General features: G+C 45.3%; 1 protein-coding gene across 1 annotated transcript in view; it reads right to left on the reverse strand.

The window, feature by feature from the left end:
- avil (advillin) overlaps positions 1 to 12,006 on the reverse strand; it is a 42,564-nt gene that overhangs the window by 4,005 nt on the left and 26,553 nt on the right. The window contains exons 15-20 of the mRNA XM_077204355.1: positions 8,519 to 8,698; positions 7,265 to 7,413; positions 7,035 to 7,179; positions 3,890 to 4,078; positions 3,728 to 3,796; positions 3,522 to 3,629 (exon numbers count right to left, since the gene is read on the reverse strand). Coding sequence (XP_077060470.1) covers positions 3,522 to 3,629; positions 3,728 to 3,796; positions 3,890 to 4,078; positions 7,035 to 7,179; positions 7,265 to 7,413; positions 8,519 to 8,698 — 840 coding nt within the window. The remainder of the gene's footprint in view (positions 1 to 3,521; positions 3,630 to 3,727; positions 3,797 to 3,889; positions 4,079 to 7,034; positions 7,180 to 7,264; positions 7,414 to 8,518; positions 8,699 to 12,006) is intronic.

Consider the following 12,006-nt stretch of genomic DNA (forward strand, 5'->3'; position numbering starts at 1 on the left):
CTGCAAACCTACAGAACACTGCAAACCTACTACAGAACACTGCAAACCTACTACAGAACACTGCAAACCTACTACAGAACACTGCAAACCTACAGAACACTGCAAACCTACTACAGAACACTGCAAACCTACTACAGAACACTGCAAACCTACAGAACACTGCAAACCTACTACAGAACACTGCAAACCTACAGAACACTGCAAACCTACTACAGAACACTGCAAACCTACAGAACACTGCAAAACTACAGAACACTGCAAACCTACAGAACACTGCAAACCTACAGAACACTGCAAACCTACTACAGAACACTGCAAACCTACAGACCACTGCAAACCTACTACAGAACACTGCAAACCTACAGAACACTGCAAACCTACTACAGAACACTGCAAACCTACAGAACACTGCAAACCTACAGAACACTGCAAACCTACAGAACACTGCAAAACTACAGAATACTGCAAACCTACAGAACACTGCAAACCTACAGAACACTGCAAACCTACTACAGAACACTGCAAACCTACTACAGAACACTGCAAACCTACAGAACACTGCAAACCTACTACAGAACACTGCAAACCTACAGAACACTGCAAACCTACAGAACACTGCAAACCTACTACAGAACACTGCAAACCTACTACAGAACACTGCAAACCTACAGAACACTGCAAAACTACAGAACTCTGCAAACATACAGAACACTGCAAACCTACAGAACACTAAAAAACTACGGAACACTGCAAACCTACAGAACACTGCAAAACTACAGAACTCTGCAAACATACAGAACACTGCAAAACTACAGAACACTGCAAACCTACAGAACACTGCAAAACTACAGAACACTGCAAAACTACAGAACACTGCAAACCTACAGAACACCGCAAACCTACTACAGACCACTGCAAACATACAGAATACTGCAAACCTACAGAACACTGCAAAACTACAGAACACTGCAAAATTACAGAACACTGCAAACATACAGAACACTGCAAAACTACAGAACACTGCAAACCTACAGAACACCGCAAACCTACTACAGACCACTGCAAACATACAGAATACTGCAAACCTACAGAACACTGCAAAACTACAGAACACTGCAAAACTACAGAACACTGCAAAACTACAGAACACTGCAAACCTACAGAACACTGCAAACCTACAGAACACTGCAAACCTACTACAGAACACTGCAAACCTACTACAGACCACTGCAAACATACAGAATACTGCAAACCTACAGAACACTGCAAACCTACAGAACACTGCAAACCTACTACAGAACACTGCAAACCTACTACAGAACACTGCAAACATACAGAACACTGCAAAACTACAGAACACTGCAAACCTACAGAACACTGCAAAACTACAGAACACTGCAAAATTACAGAACACTGCAAACATACAGAACACTGCAAAACTACAGAACACTGCAAACCTACAGAACACTGCAAACCTACTACAGACCACTGCAAACATACAGAACACTGCAAAACTACAGAAAACTGCAAACCTACAGAACACTGCAAACATACAGAATACTGCAAACCTACAGAACACTGCAAACCTACAGACCACTGCAAACATACAGAATACTGCAAACCTACAGAACACTGCAAAACTACTACAGACCACTGCAAACATACAGAACACTGCAAAACTACAGACCACTGCAAAACTACAGAACACTGCAAAACTACAGAACACTGAAAACCTACAGACCACTGCAAACATACAGAATACTGCAAACCTACAGAACACTGCAAAACTACAGAACACTGCAAAATTACAGAACACTGCAAACATACAGAACACTGCAAAACTACAGAACACTGCAAACCTACTACAGACCACTGCAAACATAAAGAATACTGCAAACCTACAGAACACTGCAAACCTACAGAACACTGCAAACCTACAGAACACTGCAAACCTACTACAGAACACTGCAAACCTACTACAGACCACTGCAAACATACAGAACACTGCAAAACTACAGAACACTGCAAACCTACAGAACACTGCAAACCTACTACAGAATACTGCAAACATACAGAACACTGCAAAACTACAGAACACTGCAAAACTACAGAACACTGCAAACCTACAGAACACTTCAAACCTACAGAACACTGCAAACCTACAGAACACTGCAAACCTACTACAGACCACTGCAAACCTACTACAGACCACTGCAAACATACAGAACACTGCAAACCTACAGAACACTGCAAACCTACTACAGACCACTGCAAACCTACTACAGACCACTGCAAACATAAAGAACACTGCAAAACTACAGAACACTGCAAAACTACAGAACACTGCAAACCTACAGAACACTGCAAACCTACAGAACACTGCAAACATACAGAACACTGCAAACCTACAGAACACTGAAAAACTACAGAACACTAATAAACTACAGAACACTGCAAACATACAGAACACTGCAAACCTTCAGAAAAAGGCAAACCTACAGAACACTGCAAACCTACAGAACACTGCAAACATACAGAACACTGCAAACCTACAGAACACTAAAAAACTACAGAACACTAAAAAACTACAGAACACTGCAAACATACAGAACACTGCAAACCTACAGAACACTGCAAACATACAGAACACTGCAAACCTACAGAACACTAAAAACTACAGAACACTAAAAAACTACAGAACACTGCAAACATACAGAACACTGCAAACCTTCAGAACACTGCAAACCTACAGAACACTACAAAACTACAGAACACAGCAAAACTGCTGTTGTGCGGAGGAGCGGCCGGAGCGCATTAAGGGTTTTCTGTTAGAACGGTGTCGTGTTAGCGGCCCCTAAGTTAATAACTAATGATCTTTGCAACTCAAGTAAATCAATCAAAACTAACTTTAGCTGGACAATAACTTTATTCTAGAGCTGCTGTAAAGCCAAAACAATCTCTGTTACTTTAATTTTGGAAAATAATAAAGAGTTTGTGAGTTCCCTGAAGCGACCCTGTCTTCTCCTTCTTCCACATTACAAACCTCATCACACAAGACTTAATATCTAAAGTCATTTTGCTTTTCAAGTAAATGTATTTTGTTTTAAGAATGTTTTGATATTCATACTGTAAAACAAGTAAAAATACTGAGTAACTAGATTTGGGAGCTGGATTTAGAAGCAGGAATCCTCAAATAGTGGACCATGATCTGGTTCTGGACCGGCTTGGTTCCAACCAGAACACAGACGCCACTGGTTTAGCTCTCGGGACCCAATATCCTCATCTTTAATGGTTATTATGGCTGTTTAGGGTTTTGAAGAAGTACTACTGAAGATGGAAATGTATAACCCTTCCAAAAAACTATTGTCCGGATCTCTGCTGGGAAGGTCATATAGAGACCGGATCTCCTGGAACTTCAACTGAACACCCCTGATTTAGAGCAAAAGCATCAACTAGTGCTGCTTGAATGTCTGTTCGAGCTCCTGAAAACTAAAGCTGTGATATAATAAAGCGTAACGCACCTCTCTGTGTGCGGGGTCCACATTCTCAGGCAGTTCCCCAGCCAGTTTGTTCATCAGCATTTCCGGTGGATAATGTGTGATGCTTTCATTCTCTTCACCAGAGGATTTCTGTCAGGGGAAATTAACATTTTATGTAAATCTTTTATGCAAATCATGCAAATATGGACTGAAAAGTTTGTTATATTCTAGGGTATATAAGATCATACAGAAACAACTTTAGTTGGCAATGTAATCTCTCCTAACTCCTCCTTCAGTTGCTCGTAGGTTTTGCCACCCTAATGCAAGAATAAAAGAGTTAGAGGTTGTTCATCTGCAGAGAATGCTTGTAAACATTTTCTCTATGTTAATTCAATGGAAATCAAACCTACACTCCATTTGGTAGGGTCCCAGGCCGTGAACCACCCGGTAAAGGTAGGAGGCTCAAAGCCCTGCTTCACGATCATTATAGGAGTGTCGGGGTCTCGGGATCCAGGGTGAGTCCGCAGGTATTCCTGGCATGTTGTCACAGATTCCCGACGCTCCACATCATTTGCTTCATTTCCAATCCATAGAAATACCTAGAAGAACCAAACGCTGAAGTAAGGACTGCAAGGTTTTAAAAGTGTTTAAAGATCAAGGGCCCTATCATACACTCGGTGCAATGCAGTGCCAGACGCGACACAAGTGTGTTTTACTAGTTTCAGCCCGAGGCAGTTTTAATTTTCATGTCCTGCGCCACGTTGTTTAAATAGCAAAAGCATTTGTGCCCATCTCTGAACCCATGGGCTGCTGACCTGAGAACGAGTGTGTGTTCTGGCGCATTAAGGGACCGTTGCTATTTTGCGGAACTGAAATACTGAGTCTTTTATCAACTGAAACCGGCTCTAAAGTCAATGGCGCAGAAATTTTTTATTTTTTATTTAAAGAGCGCGTTAGTAATTTGAGCCTATAAGCGGGTCCACAACACTCTGCTAGTTACACACACAGGGAACACAGCAACACACAAACATGCCAAATATTAAAAATAAAAGGATTACAATGTAAAAGATTGTTATTGTGTGCATAAAGATATGGTGGAATCCGGCTTGTCCCGTATATAGTCTGCTTGTGCTTTGATCCGTTTCCTCGCTAGAGAAGCGTTCAGTTTTTTCGCTTGCAAATTCCGTCATGTAAATAGCGAATCCGACATGGAGTGAGCGCAACTGGCTTTTAATTTATTTCCTATCCATAGAAATACCTAGAAGAACCAAATACTGAAGTAAGTACTGCAAGGTTTTAAAAGTTTTGTTATGGCAGTGGTTATTTTGTTATTATCTAGATGTTAGGATATTGAAAGTAAAATTTTTGGGATATCACCCTTAAAGCCCCAATATACTTAACTCACTGATGTGACGTCATTTCAAACAAAATCAGGCCAAAACAAAGTTTATTGGAGTTTGTTTCTTGAGTTCTTGAAATAGCTTGCCGAAGTAAACTTTCTGGAATAGTTTGCTATGGCTGGTAAACGCCCTCGCACTACTATTGGTCAATGGTGATGATGTAATAGGGGGGTGTGGCTCTGAGGCTCCGCCTTCTGCAAGTATAAACACTGTAAAGCTGCTTTATAGTAGAAACTGATGTTGTGATTCTAACAGAAAGAGACACTGACACTGTTGTTCATGTTTAATCCTGTAAAGCTGCTGATTTTAAAGCAATTTATTCTATAAAGTGCTGTATAATCATACTTATCAGACCGTTACCATTTTGTCTGTTTAAATGGGGAAAAATCAAAGATAATGTCAGTAGACTATGGAGTGCCGCAAGGATCGGTGTTAGACCCTCTGCTATTCTCAATATATATGCTCCCACTTGGTAATATTATAAGAAAACATGGAATTAATTTCCACTGTTATGCTGATGACACTCAATTATATATCTCATCACGACCAGATGAAAACACTAACTTATCTAAATTGACAGAGTGTCTAAATGATATAAAATGCTGGATGACGTGTAATTTCCTGCTATTAAATTCAGATAAAACGGAGGTACTACTTATTGGTCCAAAAAACTACCCACAAAATCCCTCACAATACAACTCTAATTTAGAAGGATGTCCTGTTACTTTATCCACTACAGTAAAAGACCTGGGATTTATACTAGACCGCAACTTGACTTTCGAAAATCATATTTCATATGTTACAAGAACAGCCTTTTTCCACCTTAGAAACATTGCTAAGCTACGTAACATGCTATCTGTTTCTGATGCAGAAAAGCTAGTTCATGCATTCATGACCTCTAGACTAGATTACTGTAATGCTTTATTAGCTGGTTGTCCTGCATCCTCAATAAACAAGCTACAGTTAGTGCAAAATGCAGCTGCTAGAGTTCTTACTAGATCAAGAAAATATGATCAAATAACACCTATTTTATCATCTCTACACTGGTTACCTATTAAGTTACGTATCAATTACAAAGTATTACTACTGACCTATAAAGCCCTAAATGGTTTAGCTCCTGTGTATTTAACAGACCTTCTATCGCCATACAATCCATCGCGCTCTTTAAGATCACTAAATTCGAGGCTTCTGATCATTCCTAGGATATTAGTCCACTAAAGGAGGGAGGGCGTTCTCACATTTAGCTCCTAAACTCTGGAATAGCCTTCCTGATATTGTTCGAGACTCAGACTCGCTGTCCCAGTTTAAAACTAGATTAAAGACGCATCTCTTTAACCAAGCATTCACTTAATGCTTAACCTTTAATACTACTGCTGAATCAGTTCGAATGCATTAACATTATGAACATCAGCTATGCTAATTATTTCCCATCTGCCTTTCTGCTGTTATCTCGGGACGCTAGTCCCGAGGTAAATAGCGTTCGTCAGCTCCAGTTTGTATCCAGCCTCTCACGGAGACTTCAGATGCCCCGACGCCTGTGAAGAGACGACTCGACGCCTGTGAAGAGACGACTCAAAGCCGGCGATATGTTATGCCATAAATTACTACTTAATTAACTAACTGTATTTTTCTATGTACATTTCCGAAATGCACTTTCTGTAAAGCTGCTTTGAGACAATGTGTATTGTGAAAAGCGCTATACAAATAAATTTGAATTGAATTGAATTGAATTGTATAATATAACGTGTATACATATATATATATATATATATATATATATTTTTTTTTTTTTTTTTTTAATATATTTATATATAAATATAAATAAATGTGACTGGAGTCTGAATCTCAGAGCTGCTGCAAACATATCGCTATGCTCAGATGCTTTCTGAACTGCTGTTCTCTCATTTCTGTGTTGTTTATTTTGTTATTGACTGAATAGTGCAGCACATATTTACATATTCATCTAAATGTGGGCGGTGTTGGGATGTTAACTAACAGAATATTGCTGCAAAGGTGTTTCAAAGTCTTTTTACCCTAAAATGAAGAACGAAATAGAACTTCACCATGATGAGTATATATCAAGGCTTTTAGCCACCAAACCTTTTTTTCATTGCAGATGAAATGTATAGTTCTAGTTCAAACTGTGTTGCTCTACCTGATCCCACGTGTCCAAAAGCATTACGTCATCCTCTCTCAGATCATCCTGTGCGAACTGGGTCACCTCAGTCGCAATATACTGGCCCGTCTTATTGGAGCATTCGAAGAGGCGTGGTTGATGATCGAAAGTAACCATCTGTAATCTTTGAGGAGAAGTGAGATCAACAGCCAAGAATAAAGAACTTATTTCCCATTGAATCTATTACCACAACACTTTGTTCAGTATACCTTCTGTCGCTTGCGTATGGTCCTTTTCCACCTAAGATTTCCCAAAACTCATTTGGCTCCTGTCCCTCAGCCATGATTTCCTCAGACGAGCCTCGCCCAATGAAGGAGCTCACCTCTTTAGCCATGGCTCTTTCATCACCACTGGAGCCCTGAGAGGTTATCAAGAGAGGTTACTACTGCTCTCCCAATAATGTCCATTATAGGGGCTTTCGCACCGGATAGTTCTAGGAACTCAGTTATTGTCACGAGTTGGGTTGACGAGAGACGAGGATTCAGTTGCAGAGTAATTTATTTAATTACAGACAGGCAAGGTACAAACTCCAAAGAACTGAAACAAACGGGAAGGTACACAAGAAACACGTTACTTTGTACAACGAACCAGCACAGGACTGCAGACACAGGGAGATTAAATAGGTGGGGGAAATTAACCAATAACGAGATAACAAGATGGGGGGGGTTAGACAATAGACAGGAGAGCACATGGCACAAGGAAATAACATGACAGCCATGTGCTCACAACAGACCAGACAAACACAAGACAAACTGGGAGTGTCACAGCTCTGTCACTAAACCAAGAGAAAACCCAGACAAGGGTGACAGAACTGTGACAGTTATAGGAACTATACACCAGTGTGGTTCCCCGAGAACTAATGGTTCCCCTTGGAACGTTTTCCTGGTTGCGTTCGCACAGCCATAGCAACTCTGAAGTGAATTAAGACACGAAAAGTTATTAGCGTAGGTCGTGTGTTGATGTCAGTGTTGCTGAGCAGAAATACATAATCATGTTTCTCTGGGTCTCCTCGAAGTAGCGTTGGGTTTTCTCCTCAGTGTAAAGGTTAAGAGCTCCATCTATCACTGTTTTACATGTTTGTAGAGTTAGTTTCTGGAGTAAATATATAGGCTATAATCTGTGTGTTTACACTGCTTATTAATAATGGCGGGTGCTGGTGTTTCGCGTGCGTTCGGCCAACTACCGTCACTGTAGTTCCTATAGCGCTGGTTTAGCCAACTCTGGAGTAGGAGTAAATTAGTTAATCTAAAAGAGTTCCTAGAACTAAAATCATTCCTAGTTCCTGCGGTGCGAACACGCCAAAACTCCGTGATCTTCCGCCAATAGTTCTAGGAAAGATGAAAAGGTTCCTCCGGTGCGAAAGCCCATTATGTGAAGAGTAGTACTGGACTTTGCGACATGTGCTGAGTGTTTTCCCATTAAAATACTATTGGTTATTCAACTTCTGTAGGAAGACTGCGTACTTTGCCATACCACAGGTAGACGCCATACTGGCTTTTCAAAAGAAAGACATCATTGGAGTTGAGAGAGCCTGCCAGAGCTGGAACCTCTATTGCTTTTGAATTGGTTGGGTGAGAGCCACTGATTTGAAACAGGCGCACAGGGGGCTCCGGCTCTTGGCCACTCTTTCGGGAAGTCCCTCCCTACAATGGAAACAAAGGAACTTTATTTATTAGAAAACAAAAGCAATTTCAGAAACCTGGAATTTATTCACGTTCAAATGGATGCCTTTGAACGATGATGCTTTTTGCATGCTGAAGGATGTTGATGTATCCAAAATAAGCATAATTTCAAGGGAGTCAGTAGGTCGAATAGTGATTATATAACATTACACAAAGTCATTTTTTGCTGATTGTTCATTTTACTCAATTAAAATCAGTTTAAGCAATATAACTCTTATATATTTTGACATAGCATAGCCTGATAAGAGTCAGGTTCCTGTTAGTAGGACTTCTGGCGCACTTTGTCTTTTGATTCATTGCCATTTTTTCTCCGTCACATATTTTAAACATCGTAATTTTTCACCAGCTCCACCTACCCAGATCCTGTCCTTTGAACCCCTCCACCTCCCAAGCTCCACTTTCCCAGATCTGTCCTCTGAACCCTCCACCTCCCCAGCTCCACCTGCCCAGATCTTTCATATGAACCCTCCACCTCCCAAGCTCCACCTGCCCAGATCTGTCCTTTGAACCCCTCCACCTCCCCAGCTCCACCTGCCCAGATCTGTCCTTTGAAACCTCCACCTCGCCAACTCCACCTGCCCAGATCTGTCCTCTGAACCATCCACCAACCCAGCTCCACCTGACCAGATCTGTCCTCTAAACCCCTCCACCTCCCCAGCTCCACATGCCCAAGTCTGTCCTCTGAATCCTCCACCTCCCCAGCTCCACCTGCCCAGATCTGTCCTTTGAACCCTCCACCTGCCCAGATCTGTCCTCTAAACCCTCCACCTCCCCAGCTCCACCTACCCAGGTCTGTCCTTTGATCCCCTCCACCTGCCCAGATCTGTCCTCTGATCCCCTCCACCACCCCAGCTCCACCTGCCCAGATCTGTCCTCTGAACCCTCCACCTCCCCAGCTCCACCTGGCCAGATCTGTCCTCTGAACCCTCCACCTCCCCAGCTCCACCTGCCCAGATCTGTACTCTGAACCCTCCACATCCCTAGCTCCACCTGCACAGATCAGTCATCTAAACCCCTCCACCTCCCCAGCTCCACCTGCCCAGATCTGTCCTATGAACCACTCCACCTCTCCAGCTCCACCTGCCCAGATCTGTCCTCTGAACCACTCCACTTCCCTAGCTCCGCCTGCCCAGATCTGTCCTCTAAACCCCTCCACCTCCCCAGCTCCACCTGCCCAGATCTGTCCTCTGAACCCATCCACCTCCCCAGCTCCACCTGCCCAGATCTGTCCTCTGAACCCCTCCACCTCCCCAGCTCCACATGCCCAGATCTGTCCTCTGAACCACTCCACTTCCCCAGCTCCACCTGCCCAGATCTGTCCTCTGAACCACTCCACTTCCCCAGCTCCACCTGCCCAGATCTGTCCACTGAACCCGTCCACATCGCCAGCTCCACCTGCCCAGATCTGTCCTCTGAACCACTCCACTTCCCCAGCTCCACCTGCCCAGATCTGTCCTCTGAACCCCTCCACCTCCCCAGCTCCACCTGCCCAAGTTTGTCCTCTGAATCCTCCACCTCCCCACCTCCACCTGCCCAGATCTGTCCTCTGAACCCTCCACCTGCCCAGATCTGTCCTCTAAACTCTCCACATCCCCAGCTCCACCTTCCCAGATCTGTCCTCTGATCCCCTCCACCTGCCCAGATCTGTCCTCTGATCCCCTCCACCTCCCCAGCTCCACCTGCCCAGATCTGTCCTCTGAACCCTCCACCTGCCCAGCTCCAACTGCCCAGATCTGTCCTCTGAATCCTCCACCTCCCCAGCTCCACCTTCCCAGATCTGTCCTCTGAACCCTCCACCTCCCCAGCTCCACCTGCCCAGATCTGTCCTCTGAACCCCTCCACCTCCCCAGCTCCACATGCCCAAGTCTGTCCTCTGAATCCTCCACCTCCCCACCTCCACCTGCCCAGATCTGTCCTCTGAACCCTCCACCTGCCCAGATCTGTCCTCTAAACCCTCCATCTCCCCAGCTCCACCTACCCAGATCTGTCCTCTGATCCCCTCCACCTGCCCAGATCTGTCCTCTGATCCCCTCCACCTCCCCAGCTCCACCTGCCCAGATCTGTCCTCTGAACCCTCCCCCTCCCCAGCTCCACCTGCCCAGATCTGTCCTCTGAATCCTCCACCTCCCCAGCTCCACCTTCCCAGATCTGTCCTCTGAGCCCTCCACCTCCCCAGCTCCAGCTGCCCAGATCTGTCCTCTGAACCCTCCACCTCCCCAGCTCCACCTGCCCAGATCTGTACTCTGAACCCTCCACATCCCTAGCTCCACCTGCCCAGATCAGCCATCTAAACCCCTCCACCTCCCCAGCTCCACCTGCCCAGATCTGTCCTTTGAACCACTCCACCTCCCCAGCTCCACCTGCCCAGATCTGTCCTCTGAACCCCTTCATCTCCCCAGCTCCACCTGCCCAGATCTGTCCTCTGAACCCATCCACCTCCCCAGCTCCACCTGCCCAGATCTGTCCTCTGAATCCATCCACCTCCCCAGCTCCACCTGCCCAGATCTGTCCTCTGAACCCCTCCACCTCCCCAGCTCCACATGCCCAGATCTGTCCTCTGAACCACTCCACTTCCCCAGCTCCACCTGCCCAGATCTGTCCTCTGAACCACTCCACTTCCCCAGCTCCACCAGCCCAGATCTGTCCTCTGAACCCGTCCACCTACCCAGCTCCACCTGCCCAGATCTGTCCTCTGATCCCCTCCACCTGCCCAGATCTGTCCTCTGATCCCCTCCACCTGCCTAGATCTGTCCTCTGATCCCCTCCAACTCCCCAGCTCCACCTGCCCAGATCTGTCCTCTGAACCCTCCACCTCCCCAGCTCCAGCTGCCCAGATCTGTCCTCTGAACCCTCCACCTCCCCAGCTCCACCTGCCCAGATCTGTCCTCTGAACCCATCCACCTCCCCAGCTCCACCTGCCCAGATCTGTCCTCTGAACCCCTCCACCTCCCCAGCTCCACATGCCCAGATCTGTCCTCTGAACCACTCCACTTCCCCAGCTCCACCTGCCCAGATCTGTCCTCTGAACCACTCCACTTCCCCAGCTCCACCTGCCCAGATCTGTCCTCCGAACCCGTCCACCTACCCAGCTCCACCTGCCCAGATCTGTCCTCTGATCCCCTCCACCTGCCCAGATCTGTCCTCTGATCCCCTCCACCTGCCTAGATCTGTCCTCTGATCCCCTCCACCTCCCCAGCTCCACCTGCCCAGATCTGTCCTCTGAACCCTCCACCTCCCCAGCTCCAGCTGCCCAGATCTGTCCTCTGAAT

The sequence above is a fragment of the Siphateles boraxobius genome, unplaced genomic scaffold (assembly GCF_051911475.1).
Source record: "Siphateles boraxobius isolate OS27281-9 unplaced genomic scaffold, OSU_SipBor_1 5, whole genome shotgun sequence".
NCBI lineage: Eukaryota > Metazoa > Chordata > Actinopteri > Cypriniformes > Leuciscidae > Siphateles > Siphateles boraxobius.